The sequence below is a fragment of the Vulpes vulpes genome, chromosome 1 (genome assembly GCF_048418805.1).
Source record: "Vulpes vulpes isolate BD-2025 chromosome 1, VulVul3, whole genome shotgun sequence".
Taxonomy (NCBI): Eukaryota; Metazoa; Chordata; class Mammalia; order Carnivora; family Canidae; genus Vulpes; species Vulpes vulpes.
In genome coordinates this window covers 39190744-39217202 of record NC_132780.1, presented here as the reverse complement: position 1 = coordinate 39217202, position 26459 = coordinate 39190744, and the positions used below count along the sequence as shown (strand labels likewise).

The following is a 26459-nucleotide window of genomic DNA, read 5'->3' as shown; positions in this document are numbered from 1 at the left end:
GGCGGCTTGAGATTTTGAAGAGCGCAAGTGTTTTCAGGAAGGTGGCTGTCACATTAGAGCAAAATGGACTATATGTTGACATTTACTGGTGGTGACTTTTTGATATTGAAGCTTCAAGATTCTTCATCAATGTTTCAGGCTAGTTTTTAAATTATGTGAAATAAATGAGCTTGCACTGTTTCGCGTTATAACCCTTGGTGTGAAATTCACTATAACTTTAAACAGTATAATCTGGACAGCAATGGCCAGGACTAAAAGAAACTAACTAGTTTTCTTTTTTTGTTTAAAAGTTTCTAAAAAATTCCATCTAAGTCAATTTATATATTAATGCTTTCACCATTGAATCCAATCTGTAATATTAACTGAATTATTAGCAAACACCATGCTTTCCACAGTACTTTTTTGAGGCTTCTTTGTAGATGGTGAAAGGAGGGGGAAAAAAAAAGAAAAACCCATGTGCAGTCACAATTATCTAGGTCAGATGGCTTTATCTAAACTTACTGACTTAATCAAATAATACTAAGAAATTTTTCCCTAAAGAAAAACACAGGCTGAAAATAGCACGTAATAAATGGGCAAAGCACCTCTCTTTGCTACTTCTGAAACTCCAAACTAAAACATGTAAGTAAAAATCGAAACGATAGTATTTAAATCACAGCATTATCCTGGAAGAGCTTTGCAGTAAAAGGGAAAAAGCTAATGTGATCTAGAGATTAGAAGTATCTACTAATATTAGAAGTATCTACTAATCCTTTAAAGAATCTGGATCATTTTAAGCAGAAAAAAAAAAACAAAAACAAAAAGCCATTCCCATTTCCTTTGTGAAGAATGTTAAGATATTCCATGGTATCAAATGGGTGTGCATTTTCATCCACTCTCATGAAAACTACTGTATTAACTAGAGTGGAAAAGTGGTTAAATGGGTTTCTATGGCTCTTGAATATGAAGATAAGAAAGGTAATGGGTTCTGTACATGGTGAACCCTACAGGTATTTCATGTACATTAGTAGAAAACACAATCATTACAGAATAGAAAAAAAGCAGCAGCATGTAAGAAAGTCCCTGGCAGACCTCAAGCACAGGAGTCAATGAAATCTGTTGAATTTAACAGAATAAAGTAACTCTTTGGGGGTACACTTTGTTTTGCCTTTCCCATTAGCCCTCCATCCCAAAAATGTGTCAATATTCCCATTGCCCCCCAGATGAGGGGCAATATTCCCCAGCTGTGTCCTCAAGATATGAAAATGCTGAATCATTATTCCCCAGGGTTCTCTCTGAGACCATTCTTACCATGTAGACCACTGCTTTTTATTACCATGTAGACCAACCCTTTTTATTCCTTTCAGCGTAAAGATACTTGTTCATCTTGGAGCAAATTTATGGATCCTTTGTTACCAAGGTGTTCTAAGAAAATGCTTCCCTCAGCAAGAGTAAAACACAAGTCCTTGGCAGCCACACACCAGCCACCCTCACTGGGCCTTACTTGTTCTCGTTGCTTGCATCATAACGAGGCATTGGGTCCAGGTCATTCCCATTAACGTCACAACTCGCTAGAGCATCCTATGGCCACAGAGGAGAGAGCAAGAGGAGGAGACAGGCATTTAGTAATTAGCCATTAACCTGAAGGCTCATGCATTCTTAAACACATTTCTGCAAGAGAGTAATTAGATTAAATAATACATTCATGGTTCAGTGGTGTCAGGATGCCTGGTTCAGTAATAATCACTGTTGTATTTTTCTCCTTAAGGTGAAGAAATACTCTCCACAGACCAAGTAAGAACCCAGACCATTCTTGCCAACACCTTTTCCCTCATACCTAGAACTGAACCCTCACCCAATTCCTTTGAAGAGGTCCTCAATGACCACCTTCCCAGTGATCTTGGACTCTCTAGAAGCAAAGTGATTTATTTTCCAGGGATTCTCTCTCTAGTCCTTACTTCATTTCTGGAGTGTGTAAATTCCTTTAAGTCAAAGATTTTTTTTTTAAGATAATTCACAAATAACTGACAAGCCAATTAAAAATCAGTGTTAGAAATTTATCATATTAGGTATGGTGGTACTTAGGCAATAGCTGTCTGGTTTCAGATGGTGTATCTACTATAAAAGAGTCTGTAATTCAGACTTTTTACTGATACCCAATGACCCTCTGTCCCAACCAAAATAATGAACAAAGTTTTACTGTATTTGTCAAGGCTTCAAAATGAGGCAAAAGCATCTCTGAGGCCATAGCTAGATCTGTTTTTAAAAGTGATTGTGAAAAAATTTCCAAATTTCTACATTTCTGTCTCTTGATGTTCCAAATTTCCAAAAAGAAATTACTGGCTTACTTCCTCACTGCAATTTATATCACAGTAGACAGAACTCATTTAGAATGTTTTGTATTTTCTGACGCTTTAGGGTAATTCCCGATTTCAGTTTTAGTGAAAATAAATGCAATCTTTGTTTTCTAGCTCTCACGAAGGCTCTTGTTTCTGAAAATAATCCGTAGTATACAGAGTCTGATGTTTGGAGAAATTAAACAAAATACATGGGACATATGAAGGTGGTAGGTAAACTCCTGCTTCCTGTATTAAGGTGGCCCTGCAGCTCCCCTTTCCCTATACTGGTCACTAGAGCATGAATGGTGTGTATCTAGTATGAGTGACTAGTTTTACTTGGAAGGAAACAGAAGCCTAACACAGGCTAAGTACCTTGGTCAAAGCCATGAAATAAACCAGCCCCTAAAACCATGATTGGAACCCAGGCCATCTGCTTCCCCATCCCTCATGCCCCATCCCCAACCCCACCCAATGTGCTTTATCTCTACATGTCACCAGCTCCAACATCAGGACAACTGCAAAGCACCAGTACTGCTAATCACACAGATAGGTTCTGGAGAACCACCTCTCTTTTAAGGGGGGGAAAACAATAAAAGAGGCAAAGAATGCAATCACAATTAGGTTAAAGCTGTCTGCCTTTCATCAAATATGTTCCTAGGTAGTGGTAGGCAGGAACACCCCAGGAACACCACACTGTGTATGACTGGAAAGACTCCTCTGCTGGGAGAGAGGTCCCCACAGTTCTGTTCCTTATAAAACCTGGGCTCCCTCATTGCAGCCTTCAGACCCTAGTTTCTACCCTATCAAAGAGGAGACGGAATGGAAATTTCTTTTTTAGCTCTCAAATTCTATGCTGTGAATGTCTGAGTGTGCTTGGAGGCAGGGGAAGAGCAGCCACTCAAATGTTTTGTTCAAATGAGAACGGAATGAATTTGCAGTTACTTCTCTCTCCCTTTTTAACCTTGGGGAAAAATCATCTAATTTAGCGGAAATTGTTTCAATATGTCATTGTAGAAAATTAATTTGTGAAGTTTCTGGGGCTGAATGTTTGAAACAAAATGGGCAATGAGAAGACAGTGAGGAAAACATTCAAGTGTGAGGGGACACTGGGGGTTCGTGTGCAGGAAGATTGTTGTGGGTCAGAAATGTGGGTGACTGTGAGCCTGGGGGAGTTCCTGAGGTGCCAAGGAAGTGGCTTGGAGGTATTTTATTTGCAAAGATAAAATGGAGTCTCTTCAGGAGAATTAACTTGAGAGTCAGTGTCATGAAATAAGTAAGACGGAGCAAATGAGAAGGGAACATTGGAGAGAATGTGGTGATCTCTGTCTAAACGGTTTCATGAGACGCTGGAATAGCAGGTGAGGAAGAGCAGAGGAGACACAGAGGCAAACACACGGTGACACCCGTGGTGTTGAGAAACCACCCAGAAACCAAGCCTTCCCATGCCAGAGGAGATAGAGACACAGAGAAAGAGAGAGAGAGAGAGAGAGAGAGAGAGAGAGATCAGATTTCAAGAAGGCATCATATCCCTGTCTCTGAAACCTGGCCTTAAGTAAAAAGTCAGGTCCCTTCTGAGTGAGTCCAGGACAACATTCCCCAGGGCCTCTCTATGTCCACTGAGGCAGCAGGCACGTCAGGATGGCAAGTCCTTTGTGCCTCACAGTTCTCTGCCAGCTTGGGGCACAGGGTAATGGGGTGGGCTTGCTGAGGTCACTCCTTTAACAACCATAAACTGGAATACAGAAGACAAAAATCTGAAGCAATGTGGTCTTCCCACTTATAGAACTCAGGATTCTCTGTGGGACGCCTCCCAAAAACACAGGGCAAAGCTTCCTACCCCAACCCATGATTTTCCTCCTTTCGAGTCAATAAGAGTCCTGCAAAGGGAAGCAAAGAAGACTTCACTGTGATTTCGAGCTGCTTGCATTTTTAGGGATAGGGCAGGAAACTTGTAAGCGGATAGAAAATCACCAATTTTAAGAGCAACTTTTTTTTCAATACCAACATGAAATATAATTTAGGAACATTCAAGACAGCCAAAAGTTTGGAATGAAAGCAATCAGGAAGGAAGAGAGGGGGGTGGAGGTAAAAACGATGGTAGTTTAAGTGGCATGCAGTGATATCAGTGTTGCTGGGTGGAAACAGTTGTCACCAGAAAAAAGGTCCCAGGGGATATTAGAACACATGGGTGTGAGTGGGATCCAGGGAATTTTCTGCTGAGCCCCGATGGGAATCAGCACTGCATTTGTAGATAACAGGGGGTCATTGCAGGCTCTTGATAAAAGAAGAAATATTTTAGAGAGAGAACCAAGGTGTCAGGAAACACAAATTTGGAGCTGACAGAGAATGGCATATGGAGAGATAATTATGGCTCTCTCAACCACACTTCGAAAGGAGAAGCCAATGGAAGGAATGAGATTGGAGAGGAGAGCTCAGAGAAATCATGGACACATTTCTAGGCAGTGGCTACCACAGTAGTAGAGGGGACCCAGAGGCCCAAGGGGCAGAAACTGACCCCAAAGTGCAGTGGGCACCGGACTGGTAACCAGGATTTTCAATGAAAGTACTGAGTATCAGCACTTGCTCTGTGGTCTTGGGCTCATCCCACCCTTGGAGTCCTGGAATCACAGTTCCTTCTTAAGAAAGGGAACTGACTGCTTCCTAGGACTAGTAGGAGGCTGATCATTATCCTTTGAAAGAGGAGAGTAAAAAAGAGAAAAAGACCAGTAGAAGAACTTGAGAAAAGTTCTAAGTGCGCGTTTCTCCATAAAAGAAACGGAGCGTGTTGCGTGGGTCTGTGGATGAACCGCAGAGCCGGGCGGTCATCATCAGGAGTAGATGGTGCTCATAGTAGGGTTTCTGCTGCCTTATCACCTGCTTATTGTCATCAGAACAAAGAAAGGCACTTGGAAGTTGAAAGCAGCATCTCATGTTTCCTGTACTCAGACGGTGCATCTTTTTTATAAGGTGGAAGCAATACTCAGAGCCTACTGTATCCGTTAGCTGCACTTCTCAGCAGGGTCCCCACGTTCTGACAATCCTGACAGGCATTCCCTTATTTCCCAGGAGGGAAGGTGCTCCGAGCACAGCACACACTCACGTAGTTCTGCATCAGATCTGGGTGGGTTCTCTCGATGCCGTCGTCCAGGATGGTCACCACGATGTTCTTTCCCGTGTAGCCTCTCTTCCAGGCTCCTTCAATGTTCATGTCTGATTGGCAGGGATGCGTGTTGTCGCTGCAGTGCTAAGGAAGGAAGAGGGAGAATCAGACGGTGCAGATGACTAATAATCAGAGGACGGGAGAATCGCCTAGTTGTCGAGATCATGGATTAAGGTAATTGGAATGTGGTGGTTGCCTGCAGAGCAGAAGCCCGGGTCTCTAGCATAGTAACAGGAGAGGGTGGGAAGGAGAGACGTGGGGAAGGCAAGCAGAACAGAAATCTCCTGCTAGCTCTGCGCTTGCCTAACACCATAGATCCTTTGGGGGGAAAATAGAGTAAAATAAAGTACATCCCAGTAGCACAATAACGGATGTGTCATTTTATTGTTAGCATGCATCAATGACACATAAAAAGGCATCGTAACATTTCATTTATAAACCCCATCCAGGCAACTGAAGAACGCATACTTTATAATTTCCTAACCAGGCATCTGGAAGCCAAGCTGGCCAAAAATGAGAACTCAGGCAGCTTTTGGACAGTGTCAGCCAGAGGTGTGCTACTGTGGGAAACCCACGAAGGAGGAAAAAAAAAGTAACAGTGCCGTCAAACTTCTTTTGATGAATTGACCACAGCTGTCATACCATGATAGGTAGGGGGCAAGCCGACTCGGTCAGCGGTACTTGGAGAAGAGAAAGGAGGAATGGAACCGAGTCCAGACAGGAAATGTGTGTGAGGGATTCAGAGGGCAGGCTGGAGAAACACTGAATCGTAGCTCGCTATGTATAGTCATTTCATTCCGTAGGGCTACAACATATAAACACAGCAAGAACTGCATGAAAGCAGCAGCTCTTCATGATATACCAGCTTTCAGCCACCCCACACCATGCCCCCCGCACGTCCATGTCTTCAAAGTAGCCCTCCGAGTGGTGTTGCTTCCCAGGTTCTTAAGACATCGTAGAGGCACAAAGGGAAAAAGACCTGCTATAACATAATGCCACAGTAACATGGGCCACCCTGGATCTTACCGTTTTCTTCCTGTTTTGTAACAGTTCAGCGATTTAGGGGGGTAGGAGAATGTGAGCTTTGTAGGCTCCGAGCATAATGGAGACCCCACCGCCATTGACTCATCTAACCTATACTTTATTGAGCACCTACTACATGCTGCAGTGTGGTTGTAAGCAGGAAGGTTCCTGTCCTAATGACCCCTCCAAAGGGGAGACGCAGATAATAAACAAATAAACAATACCGTTCAGAGCCCTCCTTTGGCTTAAAAGAAATTAAAGAGGGTGAGATGATGGCTAATGCCAAGGGACCAGAGCATACCACTCTAGGTGGGAGGGGAGGTGGAGTCTTTGGTCGCAAGGAGTGAAATCAGAGCTGATGGATGAATGATGAGAAAGAGCTACTCTGCCCAAGAGCCTAGAGCTAAGAGTCTCAGTAGAGGACACAGTAAATGCCAGGGTAATGTAAGGCGGGGAACGGCTCAGCACGCTGAAGAGAGAGAAAGAAGGCAGCACATGGCTGAAGCTCAGAGAATGAGGGAAAGAATGGTCTGGACGACAATCAACTAGAAGGGGAAGAGAGGTCAGACCATCCAGGGCTTTTCTTCTGACTACAACCGAAATAAATTGAGGCTCATGCCAAACTTCATCCATCAAAATCCGAAGCTAACTAGACACAGATACCTCTAACAGCCTCTGACATGAATCTGTAAATTTATTCTCCAAATGAGACTACCTTTTGTTGTATGTCATAAACACACTTGAGTAGTTTCGAGGATTCATTCTAACAAAGGGTATATCCATTTTTCACCACAAGGAATAGCAATTTTAAAGAGGATGGGGGCTTATATATTTTCCGAACATCCGTATCTTTTTCTCACCTTCTTTCTGGCATTTAAGGCCCCGTACACACACACACACACACACACACACACACTACTAAGACACTAACCCAAATTCCATTCTTCCCATGTCCCCCCATTTTCCAGGCACAGCTTAGCACCTACACTTTTTCCCACAAAGACTTCTTATGGCCTTTGGCCAATGCATCTATCTCTTCCCCATCCTTGAACTCAAAGATGAAGACTGATATACACACACACATGTTCTGTCCTATACAATCCCACTCCTACTTGCTAAATTCTGCTGAACTGCTGTTGACTGTTGAGTCTTGTGTGTGAATTTTGTCTTATTGATGGTAAGCCCCTCTCTGACCATGCATTAAACCAAGTCTAACTGAGCAATGCAGTGAATACTGGGCTGACTGATCACATGCCAGAAGTGAGGGCACAGCCTCAACCTCATTTCCAAGTTCACAACTGCTATGACGGGCACTGCTCCGACCTCATCAGAGATACCTAGCCAGCTAATGCTCAGTTGGCTAATGGAGATGATCATGAAAGAAACAGTGTAGATTTCCGAAATGCCTATGTCTCCCAGAAGTCTCTTTCTGGCCAAGAGTGTGGGCCTCTCCTCACCAAACACTGCAATGTAACACAAAGCAACCTTGACAGGTTTCCATGTCATTTCCCCTTTTTCAGAACCTGTTCTGGCCACCTGTGGTATCGTTTGTGACATGAAGTAATGTTAATGTGGCCAAGAGGTGGGCTGGAGGAAGGAAATGCACAGGAAATGGGTAACCCACAAATGGGATAACCATCCTGGAGTGGAGGGATGCTGCCTGAAATTGTAATTACGAAAATTGAAGAAAACCAGCCGTCTATGGAAAACATGTGTGTTAAAAGTGAAGCAATTAGGTTTCTTTCTTCCACCTCTGCTTCTGTTGAATCCGACTCTAACAGATTAAATATTTTTGTTCCTCCTTTTTTTCTTTTCATCTGCCAAGATGGAAGGGAAAGCAGAGGAAATATCCAATTGATACTTTCATTTGGATAATCGAATATAGCAAGTAGCCAACATGTCAAAGGAAAAAAAAAATCAGGGCCTGGGGTGTTCCTGCAAATGAACAATAAAGTCAGAGGACCCTTAAACCAGAACCCTAAATTCTGAAATGTGAGCCTTAGATTTTTTAGCATATATTTCAAGTAGTCCAGGCTGCCAAAGAGGTTTCTGGTGTGGTTGTTTCATACACCCAAGGTGTCCAGAGAGCAAGGACTATGGAAATATACTGATGGCAGTCAACAATGACCAAAGATAAGAAGGAGTTAATCACTTCTTTAACTGCCTTGTTGAGATGGTCTTTAAACTGGGTTCAATTTACTCAAGAATCTATGTTACAGCATCAGTCAAAGGCAAAAGGAATATAGATTAGCCCTGATTTCCTCAGACATAGTCAATCAGTGTTGAAAAGATATCTGCCAGAGCTGGAACTCAAGACTAGTTTCCAGAATTGTGTTACCAGATATGTACTCAATAGACCGGTATTTACAAAAGAGGCCAGTCAGACCCTTGTAGCATATCTGAAGCTGATGGAAACCACATATGTGCACAGTATATGCAACATAAATATTTGTAGTAAATATACGCACCTCCAGTTCAGAAAAACATACTGTATTTTCAATGATGATCTATGCACAGGTGACTAAATATTTAGGAATAACACAAAATGGAATACATCTGTAGAAACAATGATTGCCACCTAAATGTCCCATAAGTATCCCTTTTATGGATAGTCTCCCTAACCATAAAAACTTTTATTCTTTTTTAGGAACGTAACTTGAAAGAGTTTGCTCTCTGGGCTCTACAAATGGCCTTTTCCATATCTGGGTTATGATCTATTCTGCTTATAAACCACTCTGGGTGTGTGTCTTTTTCTTGTGTTTTAAACACATCACAGTGTTTGCTTAATGAAAGAACAGTTTATACTAAAAATAAACACCTTTGTTATGTTCTCATCATCCTTTTCTTGGGGGACAGGAGGCAAGGCAACTCTCAATGTCATTCTTTTTAAACTTCTCCAAGTTCTGAGGGTCTTCAATGGACTGCCAATTTATATGCTGCCAACAGCCCAGGAACATTGAAAATATCTACTGTTCACTGTCATCGATACAGTGGCTCCTAAGACTGCATCTCTGAGTATACACTGTTAATAAGAATGCAGAATACACAACAATTCAAAAATTTTATAAACAAATTCAAAACCTTATCTAGTCAACTTAGTAAGGTGTATATATATTTGAAATTCTTTGTAGAATTTGGAGTCCAAAAGATGTAAGAAATTGAAAACAACAACAACAACAACAAAAACAAACCCAGAATCCATATTCCCTTAAGGGGAAATGAAACTGATACCTACAAGATCCTTACCATGGCCAAGCATCAGACTAATCACTTTATGTGGTCTAGCTTCATTTAAGACTCAGAACAACTGTTTGAAGGAGGTACTTTTATCATCGCTTTTAATAGATTAAAAAAATTGGGGCTTAATCAGCTTCAGTAACCTTCCAGAATTCACACAGCTAGTAAATATTAAAAGTAGGATTCAAAAAGAAGCAGTCTGACACCAGACCACAGGGCTACGGAAACTCCTGTTCAGAGTTAAAACAGAAGGAGCTTAGAGGAAGACATAATACATAACACAGCAAATTCAGGAGTAGATAGTAGATATTGGACAATATAGCACCAGTTAAGAAATTCAAATCACAAATCTCACCTGCCTTAGCACGGTGATCAGTGCATTCAAGTGAGAAGGTAAAATATACTTGAGTAAGACTTTAGGGACCTAATTTTTCTTAATTCTACTTATTCCAATACACTTTTTAAGTTTAACTAATTTTATCTTATTTTTTTAAAGATTGTATTTATTCATTCATGAGACACACACACACACACACAGAGAGAGAGAGAGAGAGAGAGAGAGAGAGGCAGAGACACAGGCAGAGGGAGAACTCCCTGCAAAGAGCCTGACATGGGACTCGATCCCGGGTCTCCAGGATCACGCCCTCAGCTGAAGGCAGCACTAAACCACTGAGCCACCTGGGCTTCCCCCAACACATATTTTAGGAAATCACAAAGTTTCTATTTTCATAATTGCATTGATAGAGAGCTTACTTCTTTGGTAAATAGACAAAGATGTGCTGTAAATCAATTCTTTTTTTTTAAGATTATTAATTGATTGAAGAGGTGGGAGGGACAGACGGAGAGAGAGAATCCAAAACAGACTCCGCACAGTGTGGAACCCAACATAAAGCTCGATCTCATGACCCTGAGATCATGACTCGAGCCAAAATCAAGAATCTGAGACTCGACTGACTGAGCCATGCACGTACCCCTCAATTCTTAAAAAAAAAAAATCCCTTGAGTCGCCTGTCTGGCCCAGTCAGAAGAGCATAGTTGATCTTGGGGGTCATGAGTTTGAGGCTCACATTGGACACAGGGATTACTAAAAAAAAAAAACTTAAAAAAATCCTTTATTTGTAGTGTTTGCGAATTTCCATGGTGTAAATACTCACATCATGGTGAGTCTTAAACTATCACACTTGCAAAATTCCTGAATCTGTAACAATAAGTACTCATGAGCTCTTGGAAGGCAGAGCAAAACCATCACAGGAAATGGCTCACTCCATTGTTAGCCTTGCTCCATTTAAGATGAAATTGTCCTTTCTGATGGGTCTGACATCTGTTTCTCAGTACTAGAGACTAGATAACTACTGGTAATAAATACCTAGGCTTAGTTGTCCCCTTGACAGTTTCAGACAATCATTTCACTTCTCTTTGCATCTATTTGGAGAAGGTCTTTCTTTAGCCTTTCCTTTTCAAGGCTACCTAGAGATATTTGACTTTGGACTTTTGTGAGGCCATAAGCTGATGTGCTTTGCTCTTCTCGGGATGCATGAAATAGAGTTTCTATGGCTCCAAAACCAAAGATGACTTCATAGATTTTTGAACATCTCAATTAAACTAAGGAAATCCTAAGACATTTACTATTTTATTTATGAGTCAATTTGAGGGACTTGAAATCCTTGGTTATCACACACATGAAAAAAAAGAAAAAGATGCCCCTAGCCAAAATGGATCTAACATCCAATTATTCAAGGATGATTATTCAATTTGTAGTTTTTCCAGAAATTCCAAGGAAGCCCAGTTTCAATCAGATGAAACTCAGCATAGCAACTAATGACTACAGCTAGGGGAATCAGAAAAGTTAAGTCCTACCTCTGCTACTTTTCAGCTATGTGACTCCGTTAAGTTCCCTACATTCTTAAAATCTGATCTGTAGTTTGAATGCAGAGAATAGCCATAAAGATTAAAGAAGATAAAGTACATTAACAAATGGCTGCTGAAATCACAATCCTGTTGTTGATGAGAGCACAGTGATAGGAGGCATGAGTGTACCCAATAGTTTAGTAGAGAATACTAATTAAAGAGAGAGAGAGAGAGAGAGAGAGAGAGAGATTGCGACAAAATAATACAATAATGATTTTCTTCATTGTCTGGAAAGGTAGGTCAGACAAACTTAAAAGGGCAATTGATCTTTTGTAAGCATAGCTGGGATGACCTGAATATTTTACATCTGTGGCTGTGAGTCTAGAAACTAGGGAGGAGGTGTGGGAGTAGAGAACAGTGTCCAACTATTCTGTTACATTGGTCAGATGGCCTCCTATGAATCATCACACATCTTTTTTTTTTTTCAACTCCACACATTTATACCAGTATTCCAGCTCTTCCAGAACCATGGTTCACATCTACTATAATATAATTGGACAGTGGATCATTTCTCAGTTATAAAATCTCAAGGGTGTCTCACATAATACCAAAGAAACATCAGAAAACAGTGGATGTTAGAAGAGGGGCGGCTGTGGGGTATGAAATATGCCTATACAGAGGAAAATGAAAAGAAATCCAGTTCCTAAAATCCTACTCATAACTGAGGATTAAAAAATCGAGGAAGTAAAAAACAAACAAACAACAATAAAAAAGAAATTGAGGAAGTATCATCAACCAATCTTTGACAAGAGAGCAAAGGCAATACAATGTACCAAAGAGAGTAATGGTGCAGGAACAAGTGGATGTGCACATGAAGACAAATGCATCTAGACAAAGATCTAGACAAAGATCTTACAAAAATGAGCTCAAATTGGATATGAGACCTAAATATAAAATGCAAAACTAAAATTCCTGAAAGATAATGGCAGAAGAAAAGCTAGATGACTTTGGGTATGATTTTGCCTTTTTAGATAGGACACCAAAGGCATAATCCATGAGAGAAGTAGTTGAAAAGCTAAACTTCACTGAAGTTAAAAACTCCTGCTCTATGAAAGACAGTATCAAGACACTGAGAAGACAAGCCACAGACTGGATGAAAATATTTGCAAAAGACACATCTAATAAAGGACACATTCAAAACCTACAAAGAACTCTTATACTCAAGAATAAAGAAACAAAAAATCTTATTAAAAAATGGGCCAAAGACCTTAATGGACACCTTGTCAAAGAAGAGATACAGAGGGCAAATCAAGATGCAAAAAGATGTGCCACATGACCAGTCAGCAGAAAAATGCGAATAAAAATGAGATGCCATCACACAACTATTAGACTGACCAAAATCCAGAACACTGACACTCCCAGATGCTGGTGAGGATGTGGAGCAATTGGAACTCTCATTCACTGCTGGTAGGAAGGCAACATGCAGCCACTTTGGAAGACTGTTTGGCGGTATCTCACAAAACTAAACATGCTCTTGCCAAACAACAGTTATATTCTTTGGCATTTACCATAAGGAGTTGAAAACTTATGTCCAGGCACCAAAAACCTGCACATGGATGCTTATTTACAGCAGCTTTATTAAAAAATGCCAATACTTAGAAGCCACCAAAATGGCTTTCAGTAGGTTACTCAGCATTAAAAGGAAATGAGCTCTCAAGCCAGGCAAAGCCATGGAGGAAACTTTAATGCACGTTATTACTAAGTGGAAGAAGTCGATCTGAAAATGCTACACATGGTATGATTCCAACTACAGGCCACTGTGGAAAAGGCAAAACTGTGAAGAGAGTAGAAAGATCAGTAGTTGCCAGGGATTGGAGATGGGTGGAATAGAGAATTTTTCGAGGGGTGAAAATACTCCTTGTGATACTCCAATACTGGATCCATGTCATTATACATTGGTCCCAAACCACAGAATGTGCAATACCAAGGGAGAACCCTGATTCAAGCCATGGACTTGGGTGATTATGCATCAGTGTAAGTTCATCAACTGTAACAAATGTACCACTCGGGGAGAAGATGGTGAGAATGTGGGCAGCTGTGCAGGTGTTGGGGCAGGAGGCATACAGGAAATCTCTACCTTCCTTCAAGTTTACTGTGAAGCTAAAACCACTGTAAATAAAATGGTCTTGTAAAAAAAAAAAAAGAGAGAGAGAAGAAGAAGAATTGAGGGCACCTGGGTGGCTCAGTGATTGAGCATCTGTCTGCCTTCGGCTCAGGTCATGATCCCAGTGTCCAGGGATCGAGTCCCGCATCAGGCTCCCTGCAGAGCGCCTACTTCTCACTCTGCCTATGTCTCTGCCCCTCTCTGTGTGTCTCATGAATGAATAAATAAAATCTATTTAAAAAAAATGGAAGGAGAATTGAGGCAGAACAGCTGAAGGCTCACTGGGCAGTCGGTGCATTTAGCTGAGTGCACGACAATTTTTCTTGTCTGTAAATTTCAAGATCCTCTTCTCATCTTTCCGACCCTGAATTAGAAACTTTGAGTTCACTGAAATATGTTAAATACACATCAAACAAAGCAAAACCCGAGAAGCCCGTGAACCTTTTTTTCCGTTCTCCAGAACTCCTACACATTCTGTCTCAGGGTTCAGAGAACTCGTTTCAGCTAAAACCCCCGGAGTCTAAAGGGTAACCCCACCCCCGTGGCTAAAGGGTAACCAGAATCTCGAAGATTCACTGGACATTTCCGAGATGATGAGACTGAGCTTCCCTTGACGTGTTCAGCCCACCGCGCTGCCAGGACTCACATCATTTGCAAATACATCAGGTCTAAATACAGTCAGGTTGTGGAAACCTGGATGGAAGCCTGTTCTTTAAGTTGTTCCATGTCACCTCCCACTTTCCCAGAGCCATGAGGTTCAGGCTGTTGGCCTTGATCCACTTCTTTTTAACCTTTCTAACCTGTCTGACACTTCTAACCTATCCCTTTGTGTTTAAAAATGATTTTTCTCCAGCTCTTCCTATATTCTGGTCCCTTTCCTGGCTCGGACACTGCCCCCCCCGCGCTCACGTCCTTCCAGTCTTGTCTGGGTGATGGGCAAGAAATTTCACAAAAACACTTGCTTAGGATTGTAACGAGGGTTTGTGGGGGTACAGCGGGAACATGAACCTGATCAGGGGGAAGCCAAGAAAGAAAGGCTGGGCGCTCTCTCTAGAGAAAAGTGACACTTCAACAGAGCTCCCAGGCAGGAGCTGACTGAGCCAGGGGGCAAGCAAGGGGCAGGGAGGATATGCTTACTTGGGGTAAGGGTAGAGAATAACTGGGAAAAAACTCAAGTGCTAAAGGAACCGAAAGGAATTCGGTACCACTGGAGGGTACAGATGGGAGAGTGGTGGGGATGAGAAAAAGTGGAAAGAGAGAAGCCTGCAGAGGTACACACGCTGGGGCCAGACTGTAAGTGTTCTTATGAGCCATGTCTGCTTGCTTGCTTGTTTGGGTTTCAGCATAATTTAATGTAAAATCATTTAAGGGTTTTAAGATCAGGACTAACACAGTTTGGATGTCTAAAATGCATCTCTAACTGGGGGCACCTGGGTCGCTCAGCCAGTTGAGCATCCAACTCTTGGTTTCAGCTCAGGTCATGATCTCAGGGTCCTGAGATTGAGCCCTGTGTTGGGCTCTGTGCTCAGTGCAGAGTTTGTTTGTCCCTCTTCCTCTGCTCCTCCTCCTGCCCTTTCTCTCTCTCGAATAAATAAAATCTTAAAAAAAATTAAGTAAAATGTATCTCCAACTGAATTCCGAAGAAAAACACTTGATTTCTCCCTACTGGCTCCTACAAAGCCCTTCATACCCAGGGTTTTCCATGTCCCCCACACCAGTTTATAGCATCTGGCTCCTCAACTTCTCTATAAACACCCGTCAGCAGATCCTTCAAAAGAACTCTTAAACCTGACCTCGTCCCACCATCTTCAAGGCTACACTGTGATCCACGCTGTAACTATCTTTTATTCCCCTCTATAGTCTATTCTCCACTTAGCAGTAAAGTGATTGTTGTGAACTATGTTAGATGTAATCTCAATAAACATTCCCAATCAGGGATGCCTGGGTGGCTCAGCAGTTGAGCATCTGCCTTAAGCTCAGTTCATGATCCTGGGGTCCTGGGATTGAGTCCCACATCAGGCTCCCCGCAGGGAGCTTGCTCCTCCCTCTGCCGATGTCTCTGCCTCTGTCTCTCATGAATAAATAAATAAAATCTTAAAAAAAAAAATTCCCAATCATTCTCAAGTGTCAATGACTTTCCCTCACAGTTTTAATGATATACCAAGTCCATCCCGTGGCCTAATGTAAAACCATCCCCCTGACTTCTTCCTCATTCTATTCCACTACACCACCCTTTTTCATCCCAATCCCACTCCTACCCCAAGACTTTGATACTTGCTATTCTCCTTCATTTCCTCAGATAGCCATAGGGTTCCCTCTCTGATATTCAATTGTCACCTCCCAAGAGAGGCTTTCCCTAGTCCATCTGTCTGGAATGGCATCCTGTATCACTCTCTACCCATGACTTGGACTTCATTTTCTTCATGGAAATCACAACTACCCTATTATATATCAACTTGTCTCCTCATCCCATGTCTCTCACACCAGATGAGAAGCTCCATAAAGGCAGTCACTTTGCCCTATTGATTTCTGTATCCAGAATCTAACACACAGTAGAAATTTGGTCATTGCATGCCAACTGAATGAACATTTGGTTTTAACAAGTCACAGTGGCGACAAAACATCAGAGACTCCTAACTCTGAGAAATGAACAAGGGGAAATGGAAAGGGAGGCCTGCCGGGTATGGGGTGACTGGGTGATGGGCACTGAGGAGGGCACTTGATGGGATGAGCAATGGGTGTTATACTATATGTTCGCAAATTGAACTTCAAATAAATATATATATTATATATATATTATATTATTAATAAAGAAGTCACAGTGGGTACTACAGAACTTGAAAGAAAACATTGGACACCAATTCATTAGGAGACAGCTCTACTGATGGAGAGATGATAGTGGTCTAGGTTAGCGGGGACAGGAGAAACCATAGTTCGTGGTACACAGTAGGCAGCCTAAATCTTTGTGGTTAGTAACAGTGAATGAGTATGGCAAGAGAAAGAATCAAGAATCATCAGACATGTGGCTTGGACTACAAAGAAAATGGTGGGATCTCTTGCTGAGAAAAGAAGCACAAGAAGTTTGGTTAGAGAATGAAAATACTGACTTTAGTTTTAGAAATATGGAAAATACAGTGCCATCCAAATAGGAGTAGTCTGTAACAACTGGATATGTGGATCTAAAGTTCTTTCTGCGCAGATCTACAAGTGAGTCCTTTCTAAAATTCTGGCAGCGTGCCATTTCCCACCTCAAATCTTTTTCATGTCTATAAAGCACCAACATCTTCACCCCTCAAGGCACTCCATAATCTGGCAGTGAACACACTGTCTGGTGCCGTTTGTTGCCTCAAAGTTGAAAAATGCCTGAGGCACCATAGACTCTATAAATTTCATGGTCTTAGCAAAATTTGAGGTCATTACCAGATGTGTTTAGAACAAAACTGGACACAATTCTCCCTGCTCCCTACACCTATGGCACTTGGAATTCCTCCCACTGAGCTATGAGGTTATTCCTTCCCTCTGAGATCGGGCTGGCCTGGTAACTCGCTTTGTCCTAAGAATGTAGTAGAAGTGACAGTGCTCTAGTTCCACACCTTCCGCACTCTTTCTCTTGTAACCCTTCCTAGAGGCCAAGTGAACAAGGCATGGTGGCCAGCTATGAGATGAGTGACCACATTAAACAGATTAAAGCTGCCCCATCTAAAGCCATGCCCCCAGCTGACCCAGAATGGCTCATGGAGGCATTAGTGATCCCACATGAAACAAGAGAATGGCTCAGCTGAGGTCAGCCCAAACTCAGGATGTGCAGAATCATCAATCTAATAAACAGCTGTTTTTTTACCCTCCGAGGTGTGGAAAGTGGTTTTTATATAGCAAAAGCTAACTAACATATGAGGTTATCAGTCTGAGGGAAGTAGGCCAAACCCGGAAAGGTAGGAAAAAAATCAGAGCATTAGGTTGGCAAAAGTTCCCTGGAAGAGAAGAAGGGTTGGCTGTATAATCGGGGAGGAACAGCGGTGAGGATATGTGACTGTATCAAATGTGATTCTAATGCAAATTTTGGGATCGCTGTGTACCAGTTCAAACCTTCCCTTCATAGAAAGCCCAGTATTTCTCTGCTCACCCTATCCTGCCCTCACACCAGTAATCTCTGATTATATTTGGGTTTTATTTTCACAATGAAATGACAAGACTCTTGAAGTAATGGAGTCTCCATCATGTGCCTTTATAACGTCTAGAGTTCCCAGTAAAAATACTCAAGTTGTAAGTTGATGTTTATTGAAGAAAGAAGGCAGAAGCAAGCTGTGGGGAAGATGCAGAAGATAATCTACATAGTGAAGACATGTTATGAAGGTCACAGGTAATAGGAAAGGTTCAAGTTGGATCTAGAAATCTTTGCCTCCGCACACGGGTTCCTAAAAGGGCACAGCTGCTTATTCAACTTTGCTAGTGAGAAGATTGAAGAAACAGCATAGGAAATGTGCAGGACTGAAGGCTTCACAAGGAATTGCAGAAGAAGAGAAGATGACACTCATTTGGGGTTGCTGATTATGTTAATGTGCCACTGGTGATGGTCAGGAGTCCTGGCTGAAGATCTCAGAACAGACACATCAGTGACAAATGAGCTATTATCCCCTTACAAGACTGGTGGGTAATCCCCCTGGCCAGAGAGGGCTCAGGGCACAGGTCAGCTTCCTATAGAACAACACATGGCATGATGGAAGTAAACACTTCTCCACTCTTCTCTGTTTTTTAGTCAACAGTTCTATTGTAATCTTATCTTTCATTCTATTCATGCTGGAGATTCTTTCATGAGATGAGGAAAAACTCAGTTTGACTAAATGACTTTCTTCCTGGCTATGAATCAAGAACCAAGGATTCATAATATACTACTCTCTACCCAAATGGTGCAATTAGTAAATCAGTAAGTTGTGTTTACTTAAGGGTGATCTCAATTAAAATGCTTTCCCTAAGCATCTATAAAGCCAAGAAATAATTCCTATGTTGGAGCTCATGAAAATGAATTTTAGAAGCAATTGAGTTGCATTATTTAATAATTATGCAAACATTAATAAGAAACAAGACTCATTCTTTTCTAAAATGTAATTCCTTTGTTTACATTGTGTACAAAATTTTGCCTGCATAGAACTCTTCACCCTCTTGGTCTCTACGCATAAATCTGGCTCAGAAGGGGTGCCTCGGTGGCTCAGTCGGTTAAGCATCTGCCTTCGGCACCAGTCATGATCCCATGGTCCTGGGATCGACCCCTGTGTTGGGCTCCCTGCACAGCAGTAGAGTCTGCTTCTCCTTCTCCTTCTGCCCCTGCTCATGTGTGCTCTCTTTCTCGCTCATGCTCTGTCTCAAATAAATAAATAAAATCCTAAAAAAAAAAAAAAACCGCCTCAGAAATTCCAATCTACTTTTTTTCCCACCAAGATCTCAGGAATCTGAAGAGGAGGAGGAGCTAAAGGATTACAGGGCTTTTCCCATTCCTTAAAATGAGTGGGATGTAGTATAGTTTGGATAAGCATCACCAACCGACTCCAGAATTCAAGTGCCCCACCACTTTTATCTTTCCAAAATCACAGAAGAAATTTTGAGGCAAAACAAAAATAATTATCTCTAATACTGGAGACATTTAAGGTCAGGGAAGATTAGAATCTGAGTATCATTTGAAGATACTTAAATACAACCTTACTAAGAGGTCATGCTTCTTCATTTATATTATTTCATGAATGGCAATATTCTCATGAAAAGTAATGTCAGAGGCAGCTATTTTTCAAATGAGGAAAAAATCCATTTTGCAATTGAAAAAAAAAATAATGAGGAATGGGGATAAAGTTATACAAGACCTTCCCAAACCCTCAGTCATTCTGCAGGGAGGTTTGACCATGTAATTGGTTTTTCTTAAATAGATGTGTGGATATATGGATGGACTAAGGATGGGCAGACAAGAAAACAATAGACAACACATGCAGGTAACCTTCCAAGTCCTACCACACTCAGACTCCTGTCAGATTTTTAATGAAGGATGTGCCCCTTTCTAGGACTCTGTAGAACTACTGAGTGGTAAAAGCTACTTCAAATTCCCCAAGTCAGCTCCCCAAATTCCCATCAATTAGATGCTCCCACAGGATTTTTTCCATTCAAGATCAAAAATGATACATAGAAGGAAGAGAATACAGAAGAATAGAAGAGGACAAGAGAATCAAGTCCATGCAACAGTGAAGTCACATGTCTTCAAGTGATGTCCAGAATGAATACATAAGCTCCTCCCCTTCCAGAATAAAAATCCACCTGAACTTTCCTAATAAAACACAAGCTTAACTTGTTAAAATTTAACATATAGAGCAGCAGAAATAGTCTTAAACATTAACAGTGGTTCATTCCCCTAATTTTTATCTCAAGAAAAGGCACGCTAGTAGATACCATGAAAGGACAAGTAAGATTTGGTGGTCTGTTGGAATGATTCATAAAAATTAATGGGATATGGAATTTCTAACACCCATTTTGGATCTTTAACTTCGTTTCTCTCTGAACTGGAGATTATGGACTCAACTTTCTGAACATTCTCAAGTCTCTGAAAGACCCTCTACTAAGTCATTACCTCAAATAAATTTATTTCTATAAGAAATCTGTTATTGGTCACCTGGGTGGCTCAGGGTTGAGTATCTGCCTTAGGCTCAGGTTCTGATCCCGGGGTTCTGGGATCAAGTCCCACACTGGGCTCCTCACAGGGAGCCTGCTTCCCCCTCTGCTTGTGTCTCTGCCTCTCTCTGTGTCTCTCATGAACAAATCAATCAAATCAATCAATCAATCAATCAATCAATCGATAAAGAGTCTGTATTGTCAGCCCTTTCTTTTTCCTACAGTATAAACTAGCCCATAATCTAATGGGCTGACAGCAGTAACTGCTATGGCTCACAGCTGCGGTGTGACGAGGTGGTTCTCACTAGGGCCTCCCATTCAGTTGCCAGCAGATGTCCCTGGCGCTGCCGGTCCCTGAAGGCTCAAGTGATGTGGAATGTAAGAATGTACTAAATGTACTCTTTAGTAGAAGAACAGAAGATCATTGAACATGATCAGCTGGAGAATTTTCAACCTTATAGGTAAGATTTAGATTTTAAGGTGTATTTGTCCCAGTTATCTGCCAGCCGTCCTGAAGGGCATGTATCTACTGTGTCATGATGCCATCCCATAATAGCTACAGGAATGGCAGTTATGTTACACCTTTTCTCTATAGCTGTTAGCTGTCAAAACATTTCTTTCATTCACTTATGTCCCATTAGTTTGTTTTTCACATCCCAAACAATACTAATTAAATGTTTTGTGGATGCTGAGTCTACATCACAGAATGAGAAAACAGGGTCTGGCCTTCGCTAGGTTTCCATTCAAGTCAGAGTAGGCCGATCAGAAATAGACAAATGAGAAACACAGTAAAATTAATGATTATAGCAATAGTAACAGAGGAAATAGAAGAGATTTTGGATAATATCAAGGGAATGTTATTAAATGTGCATCTCGAGTTCTTTACAATTTTGCTATTACTAAGCTAACCTTTACTCGATGAACACAGAAATGTCGTTTTGAAAAGAGATGTTTATGTGAATCAGATAATCAACCCCAGCCCTAGAAGAGCAAGCTAGAGCAAAATTGAGGATCCAGACCTATTGCCATTTAAAATTAAAAAAAAAAGTAAAGCAAAACAAAAACCACTTCAAATAAAAATTACAAAACCAAAAAATTTCTAAAGTCAAAGAACCCCCAGCAGCATAGAGTGTGAAATGTGCTATTAATGTGATGGATCCACAGAAAAATAAATCTATTTTTACTGCCAAGCAAAAACAATCTTACCTTTGGCAATCAACAAAATCAACTCAGATTACTACTGAAAAGCCTACTTTAATACTGTTCCTTCTAGACGGAGTAAAAATACGTCTTAATCTACTTGAACCTTTTTGCTTTCAGTGTCCACTTAAAGACGTAAACTAGTATAAAATCTACCAAGTTGCTTGTAAGGAAATGAAACATTTTGATTGGAGAGGCCAATCACGTATCTAGTGCTTCTTTCACTGTGGCAAACAGTACATGCTTCAGAAAAGATGAAGGTTCTCTAATATACTGGATGAGCTATTCAATAAAGGAACCCACAGGAAAGATTGCTTCTTCAACCTGGTGAAGCTTCTCTCCAGACTCTGAAGTATAATGAGCAAGAAAACAAAGTCATTTTTATCCTACACTAGCAAGTGTAATTGGAAATGTTTTTCTTACTAATAAAAAAAAAGGCCGAATCCTTTCAAGAATCTAACCAAGCAACTTGCTTTAATAGCATCCTACAGAATTTCTGTGGTTGGAGAAAAATAGGAATTCCAGGAAAGCACTAAAATAAATATAGTAGTCCATCTTCATTTTCAGGACAAGGGCACTGAACCTTCTCTGTAGTAACTCTTACCATGGCATATTCAGGGCAAACTGGAACACTGCTCCTACAACACAGGTCACTTTTTCCCCCCATTTACTAATGGGAGGAACGTTTCATCAATTAAATTCAACACTAGTATTTGTACTCTTCATGGACATACACGCCAGGACTACACTATGTATCTACAACACCATTTTCTGAGCATCTGTTGTCATTTCTACCTACCCAATTAGCAGGCTCTTCGTGGGGAACTAATATAAATACTTCACAGTCAGTTGCAATCCAAAACATCCCAGCCTCTAACAATGGTATGTTTCCACCTTTGATTTAGGGGAGAGACTTCCAATGTTGAGAAAGTGGCAAGATACCTTATAAGATGTTGAATTGGTGTTGAAGAGATTCAAACAGCTGCTCGAATGACATGACACAAAGCCTACTCTCCTCCTTTCAGTAGGAGGGAAGAAAAGGCCAATAAACAATAAAGGGACAGATCACTGCCCCCCCCCCCCAAAAAAGCCTGTAACTAAAACAAATAAAAAATAAAACTTCCTGTTAAAAGATGGGCTTAATCTATAAAATTCCTACAGCTACTTTTTAGTCAGAGTAAGTTTCTATTAGCTTGGAATGTTTTCAGCTACAAAGAAAAGAACATCTAATGAATCAGAGTCAGAAAGGTATTTAATTATTACTCAAGGAATCAGGAAGTTGAGGATTCCAAGTTTGGTGGAGTAGCTTAATGATATCATTAAGGAACCAGGCCCTTTGAGGCTGCTCAGCCAACATGCTTAGCTGACCTCTGCCCCCTCAAAGTGTCTTCTGGTTGCAAGGTAACTGCCACAGCTTCACATATGACATCCCTCACCAGTATCCCACGAAGGAGTGAAGGAGGGAAGGAGGGAGGAAGGGAGAGAAGAAGGGAGGATTTTCCTCACAAAAGAAGAAGACCCTCAGTATCAGACTCATCCTTTCTAACATATCCCTATTTGACATACTTATACTAAAAGTTATTCATGATTTACCTGAATTATTATTTATCAAATTTAATGAGGTTTCCTATATTTTTATTAGCTAAATCCGGAAACCTTTAGTGCCACAAGTCTAATAGGTAACTCTGTGGAAAGATAATAATTTGTCTATTATTGCTTATGATGTCTCCTAGTTCAACCAATTGCATCTGGGTCTCCTAAAGAAGAATTAAGATGGTTTTAGTAGGAATAAAAGAGAAGGAAAAATATGGCATTCCATTTTCTTCATATCCAGAACAGGCTCTGAGAATCTAATCCTGGTTTGAATAGGATAATGAAAACCACATAAATCGTAATCTCTTCATGCCTCCTTCAAAAAACATATATGTATCAAATAGGAGAAATTATTAAAATATTGGTAATATAAATCTACATCCTAATTAAGATAAAAGAATAAAATGGATCCCAAAGCATGTTCAAATCCAGCAGAACCAGCTCTGGAGACCACTCCTATGCATATAGTCAGGTAGAGACCAAGCAGACAAATAAAGAGGCAGCAGAAGCCCAGATGGTGATAGAACACAGATACAATTATCACATAACAAGAAAGCTCAGTCTTCAGTAGAATACTAAGAACAGATCTGAAGCCCAGGTAGGGCTCAAGGTGCAAAGAAGCAGAAATGGCAGTCTTGGAAGGCATCACTTTTGGGCACTAAAAGGAACTTAGAAAAGACACTCTTCGAAGACTGGATGGAGGAGATAAGAAAAAGATAAAAAGTAGAAGTTTAAAAAAAAAAAAAGAAAAAAGAAAGTCAGAGTCAGAAGACCAACTCCCTCCAAAAACCTTGATCAAAATGGATGAACTGTACTGTATCAAAAGGCCATTACACTTTTGAACTCTAAACCTTAACTAGTCACCTGAACTCCTATTTTTTTTCTCTGCACAGCTGCTACTAATGGTCTAAGAAAATAGTTCAAAATGAATGGAAACTAGTAGACAGACATCCATGCAAGGTTTCTACAGGAACAAAATATAAAGTGAATCAGAAATACCCCAGCCTATAGAAATTCTGCTCAAAACTCTGCAACGGAACAAAACTGTAACACCTGAACCCAAATGAAACACACTAAAATAGAATCTGTAGATATGAGACTATAGCTCAAATTAAAAATTTAAAAACATATATGAACAGGAAAAAAAAACCTCAGAAAGATGTGAAACTAGTATTGACTAAAACCCTAGAAATAAATCAAAAATGAAACTAGATTAAAAATAGTAATTAAATTAATTAAATTAGGAGCACTGAGGAAAGGCAGCCCCGGTGGCCCAACAGTTTAGTGCTGCCTTCAGCCCAGGGTGTGATCCTGGGGACCCGGGACTGAGTCCCACGTCAGGCTCCCTGCATGGAGCCTGCTTCTCCCTCTGCCTGTGTCTCTGCCTCTGGCTCTCCTGTGTCTCTCGTGAATAAATAAATAAAATCTTAAAAAAAAAAAAAAAAAGGAGCACTGAGGAAAAGTATAAATATATAAAGAGAACAGAACAAAAAACAAAGTAGAGGTCAAAAGGATCCAAGGGCAAGTAACGAACAAAACAGGCAAAGAAGATCCAATATGCTTAAAACTGTCTAATTTTTAAAAGTACTCTAAAAGAGTTAAAACAGTGCTCTAAAAAAAACAAAGATAAAAAAAAAAAAACACAAAAAATCTGTGCCACTGGATCAAAGAAAAAAAAAAGAGGGAGAGAGAGAAAAGAGTCACCAGCAAGGTTTAAAAAAAAAAAATCAATCAGTGTCCTTCAAGTATCAAAGCTACAAAAACTATTTTATATAATTAAGAACTTAGGGAATACTAAACCCCTTCCTTCTAGGCCGTGTAGCAGAGGGTGTGCTTCACCCAACCAACACATAAGTGGCAGAAGAACTGATCATGAGCATGAAATACATTTAAGTATAAACCTAAGACTAAAAGCAAAGGTAGGAACAAAGAGGGAGACAAAATAAGCATATATTCTGTGTTCTGATAAAGCAGGAGAAATGAACTTAAAATGGAAGAAGGAAAAAACAGAAATGGTAAAATAGAATGAGTTAATGAATAGCTAATGAATCTTACCTAATGATAGGTAAGAGTTGAATAACATCCTTTAAAGCTAACAATCTAAATATAGAAGGCTAAGTGGGGAAAAAAGGAATGAAGAGGATATAAATGTTATTTGTAATAATCACTAAAATAATAATAGAAACCTTCCCCAAAGCCAGAAGAAATTATTTTAAAAGAGCAGAAATAAGCCACACAAGAAAACACAGTAAAAGTGACACCATACAGATTACATACATATGTATGTATATATGTGCATATATATGTATATAAAGTAGCATACATATATGTATATAAAATGCACGTATATAAAATTTATATGTATATACACAAATATATAAAAATGTGTATGTATGTAAAATACATGTGGAGATAGATATAAAATAAAGTAGTATGACAAAATTGAGACTTTTTGGTCACATTTGTACATATTTATATATACAAGTTTAAAGGTCACCACTAAAAAAATACATTAAAATTGGCTCATAAGGCACAATCTAATTCCTAAGAGAGTATTTTCCAATGTTGAAGAATAAGAGATAATGATATAAATTATATAAATATAATGAAAATGATATCAAATAGGCATTGTGATCTTAATATCAAATAACACACAGAAGTGCCCTTTCCGACCTGCTAGACCCACCCAAATCACAACTGACAGTACGGTAAGGTGGGAGGGGAGGTCCCCTTAAACCGCATCAATGAGAATGTAGACTCTTCTAGCCCTGCTGAGGAGGTTAAGCAAACTCTAACCTTTGCTTCTGCCTTTTGACTAAGCAATCTCACAATCAGGAATTTATTCTGAAAATAAAGCCCTAATGTCACTGAGAAATATATGTACAAGGTTAGCCAGTATGGAGGGGAGGGGAGGGGAGGGGAGGGGAGGGGAGGGGAGGGGAGGGGAGGTCTCTATGAACTAATATGGAGTGATTCCCTGGGTATATTAAGTGATTAAACCAAAAAGAAAAACAATGCATGTGTAGTATCCTATGCATTTTACTTTGAACCATATGTTTTACATATTCCAAAAGAAAACAAATAAAAATATACAAAGATAGGGGACAGAGCTTTACAACTAAACAGAGCAGAAATAAATTAACCTAGCTATCTATCAAATTAATTATCAAACCATAGAGGGAAAAAAAGTATTTATTCAAGCAACTTTTGATTCAAGTAGCCTGACTCTTGCCTCTGTGGGATTTATTCTAAGAACAAAAAGAAATCT

At 40.3% G+C, this 26459-nt stretch overlaps 1 protein-coding gene across 3 annotated transcripts in view; it reads right to left on the bottom strand.

Moving 5' to 3' along the window:
* PCSK5 (proprotein convertase subtilisin/kexin type 5) overlaps positions 1-26459 on the bottom strand; it is a 449210-nt gene that overhangs the window by 311746 nt on the left and 111005 nt on the right. For all 3 annotated transcript variants that reach the window (XM_026001533.2, XM_072762655.1, XM_026001535.2), the window contains exons 4-5: positions 5419-5562; positions 1484-1560 (exon numbers count right to left, since the gene is read on the bottom strand). In XM_026001533.2, the coding sequence (XP_025857318.2) occupies positions 1484-1560; positions 5419-5562 (221 nt within the window). The remainder of the gene's footprint in view (positions 1-1483; positions 1561-5418; positions 5563-26459) is intronic.